Genomic DNA, 23636 nt, shown 5'->3' with positions numbered 1-23636 from the left:
TTTACACAGAGTAAAATTAATGCTGTATTTTTATGAAGTTTTTTTTTTTAAACATGAACGATATGTAGCGGGGCTTCATGGCTCTCTGGATTTCTGGATCAGGTTTAGCACTTATGCATGGTAGAACTGGGAAAGAAAACCATTGGCTGAATTGCATGTGTATCATCATGCCATATCAAGAGTCCTCCAGAAGAACAGTCAATAAATCCCCCAACCTCTATAAAAAGGAGAAGTCCAGACAATTTTAAAATCTTCCAGCTGGCAGGAGGGAGGAATTTGATCACGAGTACGAACTTACCTCTCCTCATGCCGGGACAAGGCTCAGGACCCCTGCTGGAAGGCATTTCTTCCAGAGTTGTGATGATGTCACAACTTGGGGGAAAATTCCTGACCTGGCTGATGGACTGCCTGCTCAGCCAATCAGTGACTAGAGCGGTGTCCCACCCCAGTCACTGACTGGCTGAGAAGCCAGTCCATCAGCCAGGTCATGACGTGTCTGCGCAGGAGATCCTGTAGTCCGGCAGGGGGCCTGAGGCCAGTCCTGCTTCTCAATGTGGGAACAGGGAGAAAAGAGTTCGTACTCATGATCAAATTCCCCCCTGCCCCTTCCGGATTTTAAAATTGTCCGGACCTCTCCTTTAAGAATGAAACATTAAAGATTACAAGTGGCAAAGAACAGGAAGAGTTTGCGAATTGCAATAGTGGTCAGCAGTAAAGAGAAGATTAGTTCCTGATTCTTCTGAACCAAAAAAAAATATAATGTCATATTTCAAAGGAAAAAGGCACTTCCAGACTACAGTATTACATGTTGAGAAACATTTTCCCACTGTAGAGAAGTGAAACCGAGCATGAAGGACATATTTAGCTATGTTAAAGCCTTCAGTTATCTCATGTCATTATTCACCGCAGTAATGCACACGCCTCAGACAGTAACGCAAATAGCAGGACGATGAATACAGGGAACTGATGTCTTCATACAATATACAATCAGGCAGAATCGCTACGTCTTACAACTGTTTCGTTTGTGACCATTGATTGCATTTCATGTGGGATTATGCCCAAATATTGAAGGTTGTCACAGAATTCTGGGGTTCTTTCTCTTCAAATGAAAGGGTTACATATATACAGAGCAAGCACATGACGTGTTCACATACATTTCTGGTATTGCACTTGACATACATCATGCACAGGCGTAAATGCAATTCTAAATGCCAAAGACAAACCCATCACTGAAATAATCCATCTACAAAGTGATGTCATTCTTTCATTTATTTTGTTCAGACTTGTAATTAGCGTTTGACATTACTTCTAAGTCAACCAACAAACGCTGCCATCAGCAAGAGAAACCCTAAACATTAAAGCCTACCAACAAATGTCCTGATAGCCATGGGTTTAGCTTTGTAGAAGCAGAAATAAATATGCAACTAATGCGATATATGCAGCGATATGTATAATAGAACAGCAGATTTTTTTCTTAGTGGCTCTCCATAGTGGCTTATAGGAGGTCCTATGCTAGCACATTAGGAAATGAGTTCTCTTGGTGAGTATGATATATATAGGCAAAAGGTTCTCCATCCCTGCTCTAGTCCCTTTAAAATCTCACAAGTATTATATTTATTCACTTAAACTAGAGATGAGAGAACCTCGAGCACTCAAATTCATCCAAACCTGAACGCTCTGCATTTGATTATCGGTGGCAGATGTAGTTGGATGCTGTCCTAAGGGCCGGTTCACAGGGAGCAACAGAAACAGAATTCTGCGGTGGGACTCTCCACTGCATGATTCCGCCTGCATCAGTGTTTCACAGTGTCTCCATGGGAGGACTTGCACGCCTCCACTTTCGTTGCCATCCGCTCAAAAAAATTGACGTCAAGTCTTTGAGCGGAGAGCGACAGAAGCAGAGGCACACAAGCCCACCCATAGAAACACTGTGGAACACTGATGCAGACAGGATTTCTTGGCGGAATTCATACGCTTTTGCTCCATGTGACCTGGCTCTAAGACTGCTAGAAAAACATGGATACAGCAATAGGCTGTGCCTAGGGCGGCACTTGAGCCATTGGTAATCCAATGTAGAAGGTTCAAGTTTGATTGAAACAGAGTATGCTTGAGGCTTGCTAATCTCTCTATTTAAAACCTGTGCTGGTATCCACATACACAGTTTTGTTGAGTTTTGTGGTTTACATAGGAGCTTAATTATGTGGGTTTTGCCATTTTTTTTTTCAAAAATGACTGTCTTGGCTTTGATATGTGATTAACATTACCAGACTATCAGATTGTTCAAAAGAAAAACACTTGTGATGAAACCTGGTAATGCTAAATCACATGGCAAAGCAAACACCGTTAGTTTGGTCTAAATTGCAGAGCCTACATAATGAAATGGGCTCTAAATATGTAAACAAAGAAACACAATAAAACTGTGAATGTGGGAACACTGCCTTAAAAAGATTGTAATATGAAGTAAATAATGTAATTTTTTTTTATTATTATTTCCATAAATAAAACAGCAGAATTTGTAAAACCCCAAAATGGAAAAGTTTTGTAGATTTTAAGGACATAGACACTAAAACTTATTGGGAAACATTTTATTTGCATCAAAAACTTTTTTCCAATTATAAATAAATCAAAACAGAGAACAACAAATGGAATTTTTTTTAGATTTACAGAAAACATAAAACAGGTAGAAGAAACAGTTTTTTATTTGTACAGTTTATAGAAGTCCCGATCAGCACTTAGGGAAGCAGAATTAAGACACATAAAAGTTACACAGCCAAGCAAAAGTTATGACCGGAGAATTGTGCCATAAATTTGCTACAGCCAAGCAAGAGCAAGGTTAGATCTCCTGGGTTCCGGTCACTGTTAGAAACAGAAAGCTTTGCAAGCAGGAACAGTATTCCTTGCCAGGCTTAAAGGGACATAGTAAAGGCTAGTAAGACAGATGAAGATGAAAAAAAGTTGGGGTAACTCTACTTTAGTCTCACTGCATTTGGTACCTCGGGGCTATGGAGGACATGGAATGGTGCAGATTGTCTGGAAGCATGTGGCATATGCCAGTGACAAGTGGTACAATGCCATTAGTAATATGAGTTCAGTGCTTGCCTCCTAACCATGGAAGGGTCATTGTGCAAAGCTTAATGAAAAGTTAAAAAAAAAAAATGATGCAAAAACACACAAGACCTGAATTGCAGAAATCTCCACTGGGATTTAAGACCACCCCGTACTATTAATCACTCTATTGTGTACAGGATCTGCCAAGTAGGACTCTCAGCTATGTAGGCACCACTTGGCTTCTTCGATCCAGATTGTCCACTAAGAAGTGGGAGATCCCGTATCTTGTGGCTTTACTTATGAGAAAAAACAAAACCACAGAGAGAAATTAGTATCTGGTCTGTAAAGAGAGGTTATTGGTTCTGCAAATCCAGTATGACACAGGTCTTTTTTCCCTGAACCCCTTCGTTCTGTGACGTACCATCAACATCGTCTGTGGCATCGTTCTCTTCTTCTTCTACATTTTCAAAAGGAGTCATTACATCATAAAGAAAGGAAAGGAAGCCATAAAACCAATCAGAGCTTTCCTCAGCTAAAATATTAAGGACTTCCTCTAGAGAATCAATATTCACACTACTGCCATCTTTGGTGAGGCCTACACAAAAGAGTAAAGGAAAAAAGGGAAAGAGAGAAAAGAGAGGAGCGGTTAAGTAGACCCAAGGGCCGTGAAGAGCAGGGATGTGCAAATGGCTTCATCCACTCACTTGTGTAGGACAATGGAGGTTGTGTGTATACAGGAAACGAGGATGGTGGTTCGATAAAAGATGAGAAGATAATTCATGCAGATGTTAAACAGGCAACAAGGGAACATAAAGGAGGGGGGTTACATGCAAACAAGGACCAGCCAAAGCTTAGCAAACAGATATATCAATCTTGCGTGATGATGTTCACAAGTGGGTTACTTGTGAAAACGGAATCCCACCAGTACCATCATCAATTGGGTGCCCTGTCTCTGCTGACCAGCACCATTATGCCTGGCCAGATCAACTCAACTTAGTTAAGATGATAGGTCTGCCATGCCAAATGAAATACTGCTGAAGATTTCACAAAGGCCATTATGTCATATGCTGAGGGGCAGCTTAGTATTCATGGTCATATGGTATATGCAAATATGAAAATATGCAAATGTGCTCATTAGGAGCACTGGGGGCGTTTCTTGACCCCGCGGAGACACCCGACCCCCTGCCCCAGCGCCTCCTTCACTGAAGCCTTTCCTATACATAATCGTGTGCACATAATCGTGCCGGCAGGTCTTTGACGCGCTTCCTGACTGGCCTGTATTGTATACATGAATATGCATAGGAATAGTCACTGAATAAGGCGGGTCGCTCCTGGTGCCAAGAAACAACCCAGTGCTCCTAACAAGCACATTTGCATATTTGATCTTAAACAGGACAAAACAACAATGCTAAAAAGAAAAAAGAAGCACAGCTGGGTGATTTTCAGGTATGAAGCTGCAGGTGGATATCAGCAGGTCCGTGTAAACAGTAGTTTGTGCAAACAATAGTTCCTCTTTAACATGCTCAAATCTGGTGGTAGGCTCCCTTAAAGGGGTTATCCAGTGCTACAAAAACATGGCCACTTTCTTTCAGAGACAGCACCACTCTCGTCTCCAGCTTGGGCGGGGTTTTGCTGCTCGGTTCCATTGAAGTGAATGGAGCTTAATTGCAAACTGCACCTGAACTGGAGACAAGAGTCGTGTTGTCTCTGAAGGAAAGTGGCCATGTTTTTGTAGCACTGGATAACCCCTTTAAAAAAGCATTGTCATACATCCTTATACACAAGGGGAAAGATTTATCAAACCTTGTTCAAAGGAAGAGTGAAGCAGTTATCATAGCTACTTTATAAAAAGATTCTGGCATTAATTCTGTAAAAATCTGGTTCCTATGGGCAACTCCCACAAAAATTAATTCACTATATTAACATGGTAGCGCAGAAAAAATTACAATTACAATGGTTCTTGCAAAACGTGTTTGGGTTCCAACAACAATGCCTATGACCTAGATATATGCTTTTGGGTGATGTTATACACATGAATGGCTGTGTTGAATTATTTCCAAAAGATATCTTTGGCACAAAAAGTCAAAATGTCTCCTAACACCATGAAATATTTTATCAAGAGTCAAAATTTTAACCATAAATTGGAAAGATTCATTTACAAATATGTAGCCCACAGCTCTGTAAAGCAACTAAATCAAATCACTAATAACCCTTATCAATATTACTCAATATTATTAGTGGTTAACAGGAGGACAGGGGTGGTGATGTTTTTACAAGAAAGTTGCCATGTTTTTTCTGATCCCAAATAATCCCTTTAGAGGAATTACATAGTGTCCAACATGGCTTTAAGAAAATATTAACAGCTTGAAGCTAGGTTTATACACAAAATAAAATCTAAATACGGATACAACTTTGCGTGAAGATAAAACAATGCATGAACAGATTAAATAAAATGGACATATTTTGCAAAAGCTGGTGTTAAATAATGAGCATGTTCATTATTTGGACGGTCGTAATCAATTACGGACGTTATTCAATATGGTTTTTACACTGTCAGCTAATTTCCCATTATCTTCAGTGGAACGTATTAAATTGAAAATAAGACTGCATTTTGACCTCAAAATTACATCCGTATTTTACAGTGTGTGAATAGCACCTTAAAAAAAAAGGATACTATTTGTGTTATGTGATATTGAGAGACCCTTGAGTTTTTAGTACATTTTCTATAACAAATCATAATTCTTATAATCTGATAGATTATCCACTGATAGCATCCACTGTAATAACGTCCCAATTTATTTCAATCTTTTAATATGACATCGGTTACATGTTCTAACCGTTAAACATTCAAGGTCTTATTTACTGAGCAGTAGAATTGAAAAGTAAATTGTAGCACAAAGGACAAATGGCGCCTAACAATGCTAAGTAAACAGAAGGAGAGAATACACCCTTCTTTGTACACAGACCAGCCCGCTCCACTGTTTAACTAATATTGCAAGACTGTAGAAGTGTTCACTACGCCGAGAAGGGCTTAAGCAACAAAACGTCTGCTATGTTTTTAAATCCTTCATAAACGGAGCTCAAGAAGGAATTTAAAAACAGAACAAAAAGGTCACATTAAAAAGTGTATATTAAACGTTTAGCTGTAAGAATGTGGAAAAAAACTACAATAAGAACAATAGGATCCAAATATTGTCCAGAAGAAACAAACAAAAAAATAAAACACTCAGGAAAACTTGCACCCATTGGGCAATATAAACCAACATATGATTGTGAAAATATGTCAAAGTTAATAACATAGTATGTAAATAATACAGATGGATAATAAAACTGTCTCACTATAATCACCCCTTTCAAAATAAAGCTAGTCCAGTGAATGCAGTACTCTCAAGCGGCAATGTAGGGCCATTCAACTATATAGCCTACCATACCATATCATATACTAATAGGCCACATCTGGCAATTAAAACCTGGTAATCAGCAGCTAAAATTACAATGACAATGATATGGACCAAACATACATGAATTCTGACCAAGTGAAAAGGAACACATTAGCAATACATATATCCAGCTGGTTTAACAAACATTAAGTCACGTATTTAAAAAAAAAAAAAAAAAATTGGGTGGTGGGGGGGGGGGGGTTAAACAGATATAAACCAAACCAAGATACTAAAATAATAAAAATGTTTCATATACGTATCTCGAGTCTTTGTCACGGTGAGGCATCCACAGTTGCCATTTGATAAACCTCATGTCAGTGTGACACAGGCCTCTAAGTAGTTGTGGATTACAAAGTTGTGTAATCAAATAGAACGAGGGTCCACAATGGTATAAAATGGAAATCAGCAGACCTCGAGCACCCTAAAGGCCCTATTCCACGGAATGATTATTGGCCATATTTGTCCAATATCGTCCGATAATCGTCGCGTGGAATAGAAGGCAGCGATCAGCCAACATCGCTCATGTCGGCTTATCGTTGCAGTCGCTTGTCTTTCAACCATGTTGGAAAACAAACGACTGTGATAGCAGCGATCCGCTGCTGTCGCTCTGCAGAATAGGACCGCCACTATCCTCTATTGGCTGCCCGGACGATCTAGCGATCACCCGGGCAGCCCCCCCGCAGCTCCTCCCGCACTCACCCGCTTGCTGCTGCGTGTAATAGTTGCGTCAGCGAGCGGGTAACGAGGAGCTCCTCGCAGTCGGCCCCTGGAAACCTTGGATACAGACATAGGCTATATATCAATTGTTTTCCAGGACTCCCTAGGGCAGCATTCAACTTCTTCAGCAAACAGTAATCAAATGCTGCACGCTCGAGTTTCGGATGTACCCCAGCGTGCTCGAGGTTTATTAATCTCTATTGTAAAAAAAAATTTTTTAAGTTTCACACAGTTCCGATGCTTTGGACTCTACAGGACCAGAAGTCTGATTAGATACATAACCAAGGACCCGAAGGTATGCGGGCAAGAGAATAATGAAGAATTCTGGTGGTGTGTTTAGAACTGTATTTTTTAGCATTTTGCCCTTTTTATTTTGTCCCCCTAATTACAAATGGAAATAAAGCAGCTTCATTTCCAATATATTAAGATACTCATCTTCAAAAGACAATGAAAACAAATTATTTATATGAATGCATAATGGGTGGATGGGTTGAAAGCATGCATGGTATAAAAAAACACAAGAGAAGCAAGCAAGCATAAATTAACCTTGCAATAAAAACGTACATTGCGGTATAAAATAAGTCATCGACAATTTGTCCCTGTATTGTGTGTAGGATGCTCTATACACTATATTTTAGGACATGAGCAAACATAATAAAAAGGCAAGAGATATATTAAATGGTTTGCAGAATTAGGTCTTGGCAAATCGATCAGCATAAACAAATAAAATTGTAAAATGTACTTGCCTAGCAAAACTTTTGCGTCATCCACGTCAAAGTCTCCATCGCCGTCAGCATCGTAATCTCCTAGTTTTCCTGGTTTAGAAATTCAGAATGAAATCAGATTTTGCAACATGAAGGTAATGTATTCATTTACTACTGAAAAAACAGAAACAAGTGAGCAGTAAACCTTCCATAATTAAAAATATTGGACTGTGGTAGGGCAGATTACTACATTCACAACCTAGCTGGAAACTAATAGCATATTTTTATAAGGATGGGGCAGATAGATTTCACCATGCCCAAACTTTTGTTGCCAAGGCATATAGACTGTCCCCATTTAGAGCACATGCTTGTGTGGCTGAGGAAGGTCAAGAGGGATAGAGGTCAGACAAACATTCAGACATCTATGTGAAATATATGGTCAGCTTTAGACCCCTGACTCTTAGCTCAGAGGTACTTCTTCCTTGCACAGCCTTGGATAGCTCAGCCTAATATGTTCTTATATTTTATATGTATTTAAAAAAAAATGGGAGTTTACTTGTCATTTAAGAAGCTATAAATAGGCTTAAAAAAGTTAAGCGTGCCACTAGAAATGCCATCCATGGCTGCATGCTACTGAATTTCTTTCCAAAACCAATGCTTGGTGGCAATAATATTTACTAGTCACAATATACCACATGATCATGGTATAACAAGCAATACCGCATGTGATCCTCATCAGTGTTATAGCGTCATTGAGCTTTTACAAAAATTTTGACATTGATCACTAGAACAAGTTGGGAGAAATCCACAGTAAGCACATTCTCGGCTCTATGCCACATAATGGATGGGGCCATCTTGGGTGCACATACGAGTAGAGAAAAGCACCAGTCAGTAGTACCAGTTCTAGAAATTGTAACACCCAGATGAGTTTCTAGCATATGTCAAATGATTCTTAAAAGCTCATGTACCATTAATTTTATAAAACCAAGTATACAAGTTGATCCAGTAACTCCATTTAAAAAAAAAAAATCCTTTTTTTAATGAAAGAAGGAAATGGACCTCCCCCCCTCCTTTTTTTTATCGTGAGCTATTGTTGCTAAGCAAAACATTTAAAAGGAATGAACACTGGGTTCTTAAATCACTTTTTGGTAAAGTTGTCTAAATTCGCTTGCTACTTCAGGACGACCTTTGAGCAAGTCTACAAGATTTAGCAAAAAAATTTAGAATAGAAAAAGGCCATGTGGTTTCTGCTTGAGGTGACTTGTTTCCAATGGTTTTAACCCCTTCCTTTATAAACACATCATGGTTTTATAGAAAAGGAACTATGGGGAGATTTATCAAACTGGTGTAAAGTAGAATTGTCTTAGTTGCCCCTAGCCACCAGATTCCACCATTCATTCCTCACAGATAATTTGAAAAATGGTGGAATCTGATTGGTTGCTAGGGGCAACTAAGACAATTCTACTTTATACCAGTTTGATAAATCTCTCCCTAAATGTTAATGCAACCAGATAAGCAAATATTTTCTGCACATACAACTAGTAGGAACTTGCTTTATCACAGTTATCTGCTTAGTTCCTTATTACCTTCATTTGTTCCTACTGTATTTTGGTTTCACTTTTTGTGGGTTCCAGAAACAATTACTAGTTTTCCATAGAGATTTTGGGCCATTATTTTTAATTTACAACGGTCTTTGTGAAGTCGATTAATATTGTAACTTAAGGGACCAGTGTACAAAAACAATATGGCTTCCTGTGACCGTCAATAAAAGGAGTTTACTGCATACTGTTCTATTATTGTGTTTGAAGTAAAAATCTCATTTCAAAACTTTTGTGGTGTCACATGTGAAATTTAAATCAGTGGGGGGTCCAGGTGCCAAGACCCCACTAACATGAATGGAAAGAAGCACTAAATGGAGTATGATTTGCTTATTTGTTGAAGACTGGCCAACTCTCCAGAGCCAGACTTCGTGGTTAATTTAAGCGATCGGTGTGGGTCTCTTAGAGCTCCATTAACCAAAATGTCTAATTTCTCTCTCTGACAATTTCATTTTAAACACCATAATAAGTTGGAGACAAGCTCCAGTAACCCCACATGGTCCCAAATACTGGCACCCTACTAAAGAGATACTGATGGCTCTTCATTGGAAAGTCCATCGAAAACCAAATGTATAAATGGTATGCAGTAGGTTCCTCATTTTGTATCAGTGGTCTCTCCAGGTAAGCCTGAATTGTTGGATTTAACACTATGTTAGGAATTTGTATATAGAAATGAAGCACCAACCTCTTTAAAGATAGATTAAGAAACACCAATACACTAATCAAATTAAAAAAAAATGCAGATAAAAGAAAGGTTGCAGTAACTTTGTCTCGTTAAAACGTTTGAAAAAGGAAAATATGGTTACTTGGAGAGGACATTGAAGGGTAAAAAACATATAGGGGGAAAAAAGTTTAATCTGAAGCAAAGCTGCAAAAAGTGTACTCAAAAAAAAAAAAAAAAAAAATACAAAAAAAACACATTGAGTGTTCTCTCCGAGTGATCCTACCTTGAAGAGCCTCTGACAAGTTATAACGGAAATCCTTTGCCTTGGCTGCATGTGTGATAAAATACAGAAATATGTAGATATTACTCATGATTGTTAGATATCATATTCACAGGAAGGCCCTTCCACAATGTATACCGGTCACTAGCTGATGCTTAAACACGGTCTAAGGCCTCATTCACACGTCCAGTGATTTTTAAGGACCATCGTTTTTTAAGTCCGCTAGCTAGCTCTGTGTAAAACAGTCCATGACTGCATCAGTTTTTAAATTGGTGTCTTGTTTTTTTTCACTGATGTCAGGCATCACGTCACCGCAGCATGTATTCTACTATGGTTAAGGCATCCCACCCCAGTACATATTGCACCATGTGTAGGCATCCCATACCCCCAGACTGTTCCCCCAAATTAGGCCCTGTCAGTTAGCCAGCCTAGCACACCCCACGCTATATTTACCTACTGTGCTGCACTGCAGGCTTCATCATTCAGTTCTCATTCAGTCAGTTCTCATCCCGCTCTGCGTGCACATAAGTGACATCCAGGGGCGTAACTACCACCATGGCCCGCTCTTATAATACACTGGGCCCCCTGAGCTGTTATCATATGCAGCAGCCAGTGGGCGAGCAGGCCTCTTAGGGTCGGCAAATGTCCCTTTAACTGAAAGCCCTTCCGTCCAGCGCTTGCAGTTATGATTACACTTGAAGGCCTAGTGGTCAGTCGGAAAGAGGAGGGGGGGGGGGGGCAATTTATAGTTTGCTATGGGGCCCAGCCATTTCTAGCTACGCCCCTAGTAACACCACGGTGCACAGGGGGGGCAGAAGCAGCCTCTTGTGGCTGGAGGCAGAAAATTTCTGCATCCAGCCAACAAGAATGATAGGCGTGACCCATCCCTTGGTTCCGCTGATGCCGAGCAGGCTATCAAGGAGCGCAGCCAAGAACTCTTGAGGTGAGGAAGGGAGAGGGAGCAAAGTCTGTGCATTTAGGACTTAATTTCACTACCAGTGCCATTACATCAATTCTTTTCACAGATTCCATGGATGTGGCATCTGTGGAATCTGTTAAAAACACTTGTATTGCAGCAAGGTCCGTATGAATAAACAGATTGAATTCAATGGACCCTAAAACTTCATGGGACGTGTGATTAAGGCCTAAGATCGACCACAGGTAGAATCTGGGGAGGGTGACTTGGAATCAGTTTGTTAATGCTCGGCTTTAGAGTGATAACCTCAACACAATAAAAAAAACAAAAAACCTTTGAGGCAAAACTTTGCGGCCGAGCTCAATAGGTGACTGCAACACTTTAAGAAAAAAGTTGTGTAATAAAGCTGGTACTCCAAATGGTAAGAATGCTGCCGATACTTGAAATGAACAGGAAAGCAATTGTATAGAAATGGATTTTCTGCTTCCATCCTCTGATTGAATTATACAACGGGACAGTGATCCATAATACCACCACAAGGGGAGGAAGAAGGATGCCTCAATATCTCACATTGTCAGTTAGAGTTATTCAAATTTAATTGAAAACCCAACTACAGCATGCTACATTGTGTGAAATAACCTACAGCATACTTACCTCTCCCAGTCCTGTCCAGATGCTCCGGTCTATCTGTTTACTTTCCCTGATGACTTCCTACTCGGCCAATTATGTTTTAAACAAACTGCAGCTTTAATGAGTGACTGCAACTTGTTCAGATCATTAGCAGAGAAAGGAGAGCATATTGTCAGGGCAGGTAAACAGAGGGACCATGGGGAACTGGAGCACAGGCACTTCACAGAGAGGTCAGTATGTGTTTTTAATTTTACACATGCAATATTCTGTAGATTTGATTTAATTAAAATCCTAATTCTTGACAGGTTAAGTCGTAGCCGAAGTATTAATGGACAGGGATTAACTAAGATAATGGGGGGTTCAACTGCTAGGCTTCTCAATGATCTGGAGAACGGGGATCACAAATCTGATAGTCAGGCAATGCATGTGTGCCTCCTGAATAAGCTGCATTTGTCTTTTTCTGTAGGCCCCATAAAGAATAAATAGAGCAACGGTGTGCATCCAAGGACTTCAGGGTCCTCGTACTCAAGATCACAGGGGCACTCAGTGGTTGTAAACCCCCCCCCCCCCCCCAAATCCAAATCTTTTGTGTCCAACCTCTTAGGTAGTGTGGATGGGGCATTACTTGGGAATACCCGTTAAGGGCCTTCGTAGTTAAGGTCACCAATATCTGCCGTACAGCTGATCAACAGGGGTGCAAGATGAGATATTGATGGCCTATGCTTAGGATAGGGCAATCACTATGCCTCAGAAAAACCCTTTTCAGTCTAACTTTTTTAAATTTTTACTTTATGACATATTCCTGCAAGAAACAATTTTTTTCTTCTTTTGCGTATTTAACTTAAACAATTTATATATTACACGGGCATATAAAACGTAATGACACATACAAAGTAATAACAGTTCAACCACTTCCCTCTGCACCAATAAACTAAACGGGTAGTAAAATTTTCTATATTATACAATAAAACTGTAATGTAACAATAAACTAAAAATTTCATGTAAGCATACACACATTTCTAGTTCATTATCATAATTAAAAAGTGTGATAATGACAATGATCACAAAAGCAACCCAAGCTCTTACCAAGAAATTCTTCATAGTCTACGAGGTCAAACCACACAACAGCGACTGATGTCCATACACCCAGCAGAGCGATAACCATGAACCAGGTGAAGGAGCTGCCGGACAGGCCTTCCTTTTTCCCATTCTTGCCATGTTTTTGGTCTGATGAAAAATAAAACACAGTATAAATACAAGTGGTAAGAACTGTATCCCAACAACAAACAAGAAAGTCTGACTCTTAAGAATGCGCTTTTCCTTGTTCAATGGCTTTTGTCATTAGTTAAGTGATTTAAAGGGGTAATCTGGTGGGGAAAAAAATTGTTTTTGAACCAACTGGTGTAAAAAAATTTTTAATGACTTCTATTTAAAAATAAGGTCTAAGGCTGCATTCACACATCCACAATTTTGCAGACCTTGCGGACGGGGAAGTCAAGTAATGAATTGGTTTCCCATCCGGCATGATGTATCAATATCATGCTGGCAGCAGGGAAACGCCCCCCCCCCCAATCGCTTATCCGCTTGCTGCCGTGTAATAGCGCCGGCAGCGAGCAGGGAACGAGGAGTAAGCGCCTCAGCACCACCCCGTGTAATAGGGGCTTTAGTGTTTAAACCCTGACCGATTGTTAGAACGAGCTGGGTAAAGTCCGCACTCTTCCAGCTCGGTGTCATGCGATGAGTCGGACTCTTAATTACTGACAGAACGGGAAGCAGACCGCGCTGTATCACAGTCCTCTTCCCGCTTTTTCTCACAATCAGTTAGGGTCTGTACACACAGACTTTTGACATGTCAAAAAAGTTTTTTATAACAACGCCACTTTAAATAATAATTTTGTAGAAAGTTGCACTATTACTCTGTTATTCATCCTGGAAATATATAATTAAACAGATTTGTATTACCAGTGGATTGTGTCGGACAGTACAGGGAATTGTTGAAATGAGGGTCAGCAGGGTCCCTTAACTGGTGGCACATGGACACCCCCACACATGCTATATTTCCAGTACTGTCCCACTGCACTCTATGTTGTGAGACTCTGAGGATACAGAGAGGCAGCAGGAGCGGGAGGAACATCACTGTTGCCCACTGCCAGCTCTCTCGTGAGCCGCGTGTTACGGTCTATTGAGCGACTAACAGCAATGATTTTTACAGTTGTGATCGATCAGGATCATTAACAAACAAATCACCGATGGTTCTCTGCCTTTACAGTCATTATCATTATGATTGCCTGGGAAATGTGAATCATGACGGTAATTGTTCTGTGTAAGAGCTGCCAATCTCAATCACACATACATATATCAATGTCCCAGAGCTTCTCAGGCATTAGGATACACCAGATGCAGCAGCCCTCATGTGTAGACTATTTTCTCAACTTTTCGCTAGTCTTGTAGGACTGATCTAATCTAATTCTCATTACATTACATTGTGGGAGATCGACAGCATAACCATATGTGGTAGTATCACAACTCTCATAGCGCCATTAACTCTACCCTCAATACAGTGCAGAAATTACACGTTCTTAGGACAATGAAGTCCTTTTCTCACAGACAGCTATAGCCCACAGCAATGTATTCTTTCCCACAAAGAGAGGATGTCACAATTGACATTACTTCTCTGTAATATGCGCAAGCTGTACAAATCACAACTGGATCATAGGGCAATGGAATAAGGTAGCCTGGTCTGATGAAACGTTCTTTACACAATGTAGATGGTCTGGGGTGTACATGCATAGGTTTATACATTGGGAATGGCTCCAGGGATGAAGGTAGGCCAGCAGAGGCAATATGATGATGTAGGGGAAATGTCCTGCTGGGAACCTGTCCCCTTATCACTTTGATAAACACAAAAAGTTAGGGATATCTGGCCCGTGGGTGAAATTTCAGGATAAGGACATGTTCTCACTACGGAATTAAGTGCGGAATTTCAAGCAGAGTTTGTGCCGCAGACTCCGCTTAAAGTTCCGTATGTCCTATTAACATGTCAATTCTTTGAACAGATGGTGGATTGAGCCTCAGAACTGCATTGAATCAATGGGACAGGCGGAACTGTAAGGAGTCCGCGGCACAAACTCCCCTTGAAATTCTGCACTGTATTCCGTAGTGAGAACATACCGTGAAGCTAGAAAGTCCTCTAACCTACAGGTAAACTTAAAGGGGTAATGAGGCGCCCCCCCCCCCCAAAAAAAAAATAAAAATAAAAATAAATAAAATAAAATCAGACACACAGAATATATAATTACCATCACTCCGGTGATGATCGCCGTTCGAATTTCCCGCCACCCTCACTTTGGTGCACACCGGCAGCCTTTTCATTGGCTGGAGCGCATCACATGGCTTCCAGAAAGCCCCACTAATTGGGCTAAGCAAGCTGGAAGCCATGTCATGCGCTCCAGCCAATGAAAAGGCTGCTGCTGCACATGTGCACCAGCAGTCTTTTCCTTCCCATAGACTGCTGTGGAAGACAGCGAAGAGGAAGGAGACCAGGATCGCCCCCTGCAGTGCCGACATCGACCCAAGATGGCACCCGGGAGAAGAGGATGGGGTTGACAGTGGTTTGGTTTATTTACCTTCCGGGGGGAAGGGGAGGGGCTGCTGGAGACTGGGAGACCTCACATGTAGTGGCCTGCACTTTCTTCAGACCTGAATCCCATAGAAAACGTATGAGATTAACTGAATCGCAGTATATAGGCTGGTAACTCTGTACCCCAGAACCTCATTAGCGTAGCGTATATAAACTCCACCCCACCCCTTCCCCAGATATTCCCTAAAAGCAGGGGCCATCACAAAGATCAAGGTACTGACTTCGCCACCGTGTCACTAAGATCTCAATCCAGTTGGGCATCTGTAGGGGTTGAACTAATATAGAAAAAAAAAAAAAAGTTCGATCCATAGGGCACCTGCCTTGAGAGATACAGGACTTGAAGGGGTTGTCTAAGGCAATGAGAATGTGCTGTAACTCATACAGGGACTTACTTTCCACATAGTCTAGGTCCAAAATAAATTGTTTTTGAGTCACACATTAAAATACAAGACAGTATACCCTAAAAAAAATGGGTTACAGTATAATAGTGTGAACATAACCCAATAAAGATCTAGCTCAGGCCTCAGTAATCACCATCTGTAGGCAAACAAGCGTCTTCTGGTTCATTTACCAATGGCTGGCCCTTTCACATGGACCTTTCCTACAAATGTTTATTCGGCCAGAAATTAACTCCTGCAATAGGGACTTATAGGTTTAACCACAATATAATTTCACCTGCTCAAAAATTACACAAAATTGTCAAAAAGAACACATACAACTTAGACAACATCATTCTGCAATCTGTCATAAGAGACCAGTTTGGCAATGCCCACAATGATCATTTTGGTTCTAAATAGAGAAACAAAAGAAATGCAACAAAAAGAGGAGAGTGGAAATGCAGCCAAAATCTCCAGGGGCTCTCAGCTCCCCCCTGTAGGCAAGAGGATTAGGTATGCTGGACTTTAACATGCCTAATTCTTAAAGGAGAAACTATGAGCAGGTTAGAAGCATCTCCCCATAGCCCACAGGGCACTGAGGTAAGTTTTTTACCTTCATCCTCTGCTCAGTTTCTGTGAGATTAGCTATGCTAAAGTTGTTTTGGCACACTTCGGATGGGACTACAGGCCCTAGTGCAAAGACTGCCCGTTGTGCTGAAATTTACTATGCTAGGCCGGCCGTGGCAGATCGATGCACTTTAACAGTAGTCACACTCCCAGTGCGCCAAAACAAAAAAATAACGTAGGTAAACTAATATTAAGGAAACAGCGTCGAGGATGAAGATGAGAAACTTTTAGAAAATTTTTGATCAGATGGGCAGATTATTGCCAATGCAAAAGATCCTATGATCTGTTGCTGAATAAGCAAATGATTGTTTGCTGGCTGACTGCTGGAGAAGGGCAACAAGAATAGTCATTGTTAGGCGGCTGCACCTTTCTGAGTAAGCAGGATGTGCGGATAACAATGTAAACGAAGAGCCGCACAAATTATCCAGTGACCAACTAAAAATTAAGCCATATACAAGACCCTCTTAATAAACCATCTATAACACCTCTTAGTCCTACCAGGAGACAGGTTGCTATAGGTTTATAGCTCTCAGATAAACAGGTGTTCTCTTATGTACATGGAAAATTTACAAGTCTCCTCTCCTTCTTGAGGTTAACTTCACGAACGGTTATCATTGTGTATGCATATTGTTTCATTTGTACGGTGCCAATCAATATTTGACAATAATCCGACTATAATCCGTAATTACAGCATGTACAGCTAGTGACTACGAACAATACGTTTTCCAGCCAATGGCTACAACATCTCAAAACAATCTTAACCACCATAACCATCATTAAAATTGTTGAGAATATTCTTCATCACTGTTACGTCTATTGCCAGGTTTTTAAAACCCAAACCATTACTCCTCTTACAAAATGTGCCAGTCAGCAACTTATCTTGTTTGCAGTTTCTTCTACCCCTTGCTTTATAAAGAATTATTTCGGAGCACCGTATTTTGCTGACCGATATAGAACGCTCTCCTTTCCTGATGCTATTTTGACATAAGCAGACGATCTGCCAGCAAATGTAATACCAGAGGAGCATTCTAATTTTACTTTTCTTCCCCGCCGCCTATTAAAGAAATACTATGCAAGATGTGTACAAATATAAAAGCTATGTAAAATGGTTGTACCAATCAACAGATTCCGAAAGTGGGATAGGAATAGAAGACAACTCATGAGAGTTCATAGCTGTATTGATAGTGGTGATTGATGCTTCAGTATCGGCTATGTATAGGAATGTGCCCCCAAGGCTCAACCTGTACCCTCATGCAGAAACAAGAATGCTCGCTGCAATAGGAGACATTCAAATGAAGTTAAACAGGTGTAGCTAGTGTGTCTGGGGCCAGGACCACTCTAGCCCTCTACATTTTAGAAATTGTAGACAGAAGTGTTTACTCTAAAACTGACCTACTCCGACAGTCAATAACATGAAAATCACAACTACAAAATACTACATGCCAGGCTGGTCTACACTTCTTCCAATTTTAGAGCCAAACTGTTAAGCATATATAACTTCACATAATAACGTACCTATATCCTCAGTCATGCTTTCAGCAATCTTCACCCATGAATATTAGCAAAAAACAGGCTTAAGAAAATTCCTCCGTATCCTCCAACCAATAACACCCAAGATGGGAACCAGTTTCCCCCATCCAGTAGGGGTGAAATGGCTATGCACAGATAAGTCAGCTAGATTCCCGAAACTAGACCTGCCCAGCAAAGCTGCTGAATATCTATTAATAGTCCTGCCTTCCAAAGGCAAACTCTTGCAGGCACTCATATGGAAATCCTGCACTATGTAACAAGTCTTAACTCTTTCATACCTGCAGAAAAAGGGCTGAGCCGGCCACATCAAGGGAAAGCATGCCAATGTTCCCTACGGACCTTGTAAAAGACGATGACAAACATGTTCAATCAGCTCTGCACCATATAATCCATAACTATTTGGAGAGTGAATTAGAGCAGACTGCTGTACAGCTGGCTCCGGACCACATATATTCCATCAATCCATTTACTGCTGAAGTGCGTCGATTAAAGAGCAGCTGCAGAACCTGCCCAGAATTAAATGCTCTGCTGGCATTTTATTTTGCCAGTTTAAACAATCATTCAACAATGGAGGAAATTAAAGGGGAATACACACACTAAGGCCAATAAGAAATAACTTAAAAGGGGGTATTGCAAGATTAAAAGTGATCCCCTATCACCAGCATAAGGCGGAGCCATATCTGCCATGAGGTGAGCTGAATATCTCGTCTCAGGTAGCAGACTGCACAGTCCCTGGCATGTTCCAGGGAGTGATCATTAATAGTCATGAGTGAAAGTGTTGAATGTTCGGCTCAATCAGAAACTAAACTTTGACATTTGACTCCCAGGGGTGGGAGAAGTTGGATGTTTTCTAGGACTCCCTAGAGCTGCACCAAACTTCTCCAGTCGCCGGGAGTCAAATGCCAAAGTTCAGGGTCAGACGAACCCGAAAGCTCAGCAAGTTTGCTTATCGCCAGTCATGAACCATACTGTCTGGCATCTTTTACTACACTACTGGCTACGCTAACCCCATGACCTGCAAATTACAGCTGGACATATATGTGGAATACAAGGCAGTCAGGGCAGCGGGAATAATCGGACCTAAAATAGGGAATAACCTACTTAACTGATGAGGGTCTGACCAACAATAGCAAGAACATAGGTCAACGGTTCTATATACTATTTAGTCACCTTCAGGACAGAAGTCCCAAAGAGAGCTAATGCAACAGCAGATAGGTGCTCCAGTTGTTCAGGGGACAAATGACCACCGTTCTCATGATATAAATGTTTAAACTAGAGAAAAACTATTTAACCCCTTAATGCTCTGCCTCATACAAGTAAACTGCAGTTCAATGTTTCTAAATGTAAAATAGTATCAGTCCAAGTATCATATTGAAAGTTCTGTGTTGGTAAAGACTTCAGAAGAGAAGGATTTAGGGGTAGTGATTTCTGAGAGCCTTAAAATAAGTCACCAGTGCAACCAGGTGGTGGGAAAAGCAAATGGTATGCTGGGCTGTATAGCTAGAGGTAAAACTAGTAGGAACAGGGAAATTATGATCCCGCTGCCTAGAGCTCTAGTAAAATCACATCTGGAATACAGTGTCTAGTTCTGGAGACCTCACCTACAAAAGGATATTGTTAAAATAGAACAAGTCCAAAGACAGGCCTCAAAAATGGTGGAGGGTGTCAGGCATAAACCATACCACCAGACTTAGGGGTCATTCAAACAACCGCAAAATTCTGTCCGTACACAGACTGTGTTCTGCGGACTGAACTTTGGAGCTCCCAGCATCATGATTAATGAGGATGGTGGGAGCTCCTCATCAGTTTAAAGGTTTACGCTAGTGTACTGACAGCTGCAGCTGATAAGTACTGGAAAACTTCAGATTTTTAAAAAAAAAGTCAATTATAAACCTATATAACTTTCTGATATCAGTTAGTTGGGGGGGGGGGGGGAATCACTTAAGTACCCCTTTATTTTGCTAATAAATAGCAGCAATCAGGGTGCTTAAAAACTGATGAGTATTTTGGGAGAATGTAACATTAGGCAAGTTACTTGTTTTAAAGAGGCACAAAACAGTAAAGTATCCAGTGCCAAACCACTTACACAACTCCCTTAAAAGCGACTCCCACAGTCTGCCCCCCCCAAACCACTTGTACCTTCAGATAGCTGCTTTTAATCCAAGATCTGTCCTGGGGTCTGTTCGGAAGGTAATGCAGTTTTTGTGCTAAAAACAACTTTTAAACTGGCAGCCCCAAGCCCTACGGGATATCTGTGCCCTAACTTTGCACCAACCCTCTGTCCCTCCTCCCCACCCTCTTCATCATTAGCACCAAGTTTGGTAGTCTTAGTCGACTACTGGACCAGAAGGAGTTCCCACGAAACAGGATCAGCACTGGAGTTTGCAGCCAAGATCATCGAACCATGCGTGTAAAGTAAACTAAATACTCTTTATTGCAACGCGTTTCAGCCCAGTATATACAATAGGCAATACTCCTTCTGGTCCGGTAGTCAGCTGAGATTACCAAACTTGCTGCATTCTCTTCTCCTACCCCGAGTGGTGACGTTCCTGGGAATAGCTGCGGAGTACGCTCCTACACGTCTTCTATAGAGTAGTGCCTATTTCTTGCACAACTTACTCAGGTGAGTGGTTCTCTGCAGCACTTTGCTAGCACACTCCCTGTTTGCTTATACTACATGAGGAAGCGCCCCTCCCCGCCCCTTCTCGCTTCATCATTAGGAATGCCACTTCATGCTGAACATTTGCACAGGTGTCTTAACGATCCAACCCATGTGCCATCCTCTCACAGCTGACGAACAGGTGGCAATCTGCCTGGAGCATTCCTAATGATGAGGAGGGTGGGGAGGAGGGACAGAGAGGGTCTGCCAGCCTTATGCATACACAATGTAGGCCACTCCCGTAGGGCACGGGGCTGCCAGTTTAAAAGTTGTCTTAACACAATAACTGCATCACCTGCCAAACAGACCCTAGGACAGATCTTGGATTAAAAGCAGCTATCCAAAGGTACAAGCGGTTTGGGAGGGGTCAGATTGTGGGTACAGAGTTGCTTTAATGTCAATAACAGTTACTGTATGTAAATTGCACAAACAGCCTGGAAATAGCTGGGAACACAGCTGAAATGGAACTACTGTGTGAAATTTGGAACTACCATGTGCCGAAAAGTGATTCTATTATATTATCACATTCCGGATCAAACATGGTCAATAAAATTATAAGTCTAACATTCATTATAAAATCCTTTCTGTAAAACTATTCATTGTAATAGGAGCTTCACAGCACAATATTTCTACTTGGCTAGCAGCAGAGACTATAAGATCTGCTAAATTATACAAGTAGAAGAATTACATAAACTGTGATTACTTACAATGCCATTCCTTCCGGGGTTTACAGGAGAAAAAAGTTAAGTCATTTGTTGTATATGACAGTGGCTTACATATAAGCTATCCTCGCCAGCCCATTAGTTTACATTTAAGAATGTCATAGTCACTAAACTACTTGTGATGGTAAACTAAAGATAAACCATTCTACCAATGTTATTCTTTCCAGCGCGAACCTTACAACATGTGACATACGCTATGAAAGCCATGTGGAACGTGTAATCCATCAATCACAGTCTCACATATTTGACAGCTGTCTGAGGACAAGAACAAAAAGAACGTAATCTACCAACCGCAGGGAAATGGTGCACATTGCAGACATATCCTACAATGACAGAACGGAGTAAAGGCAAAGGCAAATACCCGGAAGTTGGCACATACCTGAAGAGCTTTATCTCCTAAACTATTGAGGTGTAACTGTCATTAAAATATTATATAATATAATATTATAGTATATAATATATTATATTATATTTTTTATTTTTAGCAGAAATCAATTGTTCAAGCGATTGTAAGAAAGTCTGTACAGTAATAGCTCAGTTTTCGAACGCTTTGGAACTCGAACTGCTTGGTATTCGAACGAAAATTTACCCAGAAGTAGTGTTTGGAATTCGAACTTTGCTCGGTTTTCGAACGTTTTTGCAAGCGTGAATGGTGGGTTGTACCTGGTGAGTTAAGCAGTGGTGAGGCTTCACATACAGTACAGTGCTGTATAAGACTGCTGGAGTGCATATACAGTGCAGTAGTAGTACAGGCAGTGCACCACCATCTCCCATACATTACAGTGCTTGGATGGGGGGACGCTATACAGTAAAGGATGGGTGAGGAGTTGGTGACTACTGTACTATAATTGCTGGTTCTAATGAACATTTCTTATGTTTAATGTCCTGTACAGTATAGTGCTGTTCTGTACTGTACTGATTATACTGAGCACTTATCAGTGTAATAAATGAGGATTGTAGGTAATTATTGGTGGCTGCTGGAACCAATTAACCACATTTACATTATCTCCTATGGGAAGACACTGCTCGGTTTTCAAACTGCTCGGTTCTCAAACTACCTTCCGGAACCAACTAAGTTCGAGAACCGAGGTACCACTGTATTAGGTTTTATTAAAGGGCCTATTACACAGGTCGTTTAGAGGAGCAAACGAGCGCTCTCAGCTCGCTGCCGCCGCTATTCAACGCGGCTGCGGCGAGAGGGTGAGTGCGGGAGGGGGCGGCGGGGAGCTGCGGGGGGGGCTGCCCGGGTGATCGCTGATCGTCAGGGCAGCCCATATGATACAGCAGCGTCTGCTGCAGGCGCTGCTATATCAGTCGCTTGTTTTTTAACATGTTGAAAAACAAGCGACTGCAACGATCAGCCGACATGAACGATGTCGGCTGATCGTTGCACTCTATTCCACGGGACAATTATCGTCCGTAGCGGCAGATATCGGACGATAATCGTTCCGTGGAATAGGGCCTTAAGCAAAAAAGAGTTTCCTTGTGTACTCAAAAAGGTGTTCTGCAGCCTCCCCCCTCACTTATCTGTGTCCATTATGGTCTATGGAGAGGGGAGGAGTTGAGGGGAGTGAGTGAGCACAGAGAGGAGACAAACTGCTAATGTATAGCAAAGAGCACAACACAACATCCTGCAATCTTATTTTACCAAGTTCCCAGACAAGCAGTGAACAGTCTGACCTGTGAATCCAACATTTAATGTGCCAAGACACACAGAGTCTCAAAACTGCACAGCTGGCTCTGTCCTCCTCCTGCTCACTCATCGCCCTCCATAGGATATAATGGTCTAAGCAGAACTCGTCTTCACTTTGCTCCTCTGTAATGAAGACAACTGTGCCTTATAATGAGCAGGTAAGTAGTAAGGGGGGAAAGGCGGCAAAACAACTGAGTACAGAAGGTAACTGTTTGGCCAAATATAACTTATTAAAAAGAGTTTCTTAAAGGGGTTATCCAGAGCTACAAAAACATGGCCACTTTCCCCCTACTGTTGTCTCCAGTTTGGGTGGGGTTTTGAAACTAAGTTCCACTGAAGTAAATGGAGCTTAATTGCAAACTGCACCTGAACTGGAGACAACAGTAGGGGG

At 41.3% G+C, this 23636-nt stretch overlaps 1 protein-coding gene across 4 annotated transcripts in view; it reads right to left on the bottom strand.

The window, feature by feature from the left end:
* ASPH (aspartate beta-hydroxylase) overlaps window positions 1-23636 on the bottom strand; it is a 144608-nt gene that overhangs the window by 105503 nt on the left and 15469 nt on the right. For 2 of the 4 annotated variants that reach the window (XM_069957539.1, XM_069957540.1), the window contains 3 exons: window positions 13084-13224; window positions 10455-10499; window positions 7952-8020 (listed from right to left, as the gene is read on the bottom strand). In XM_069957539.1, coding sequence (XP_069813640.1) covers window positions 7952-8020; window positions 10455-10499; window positions 13084-13224 — 255 coding nt within the window. Of the gene's footprint in view, window positions 1-7951; window positions 8021-10454; window positions 10500-13083; window positions 13225-18156; window positions 18349-23636 lie in introns of those variants that run through there. The other 2 variants (XM_069957542.1, XM_069957541.1) reach the window with 2 other exon arrangements.

The sequence above is a fragment of the Dendropsophus ebraccatus genome, chromosome 2, assembly GCF_027789765.1.
Source record: "Dendropsophus ebraccatus isolate aDenEbr1 chromosome 2, aDenEbr1.pat, whole genome shotgun sequence".
NCBI lineage: Eukaryota > Metazoa > Chordata > Amphibia > Anura > Hylidae > Dendropsophus > Dendropsophus ebraccatus.
The sequence above is the reverse complement of the archived record's forward strand: the minus strand, read 5'-3'. Positions and strand labels throughout refer to the sequence as shown.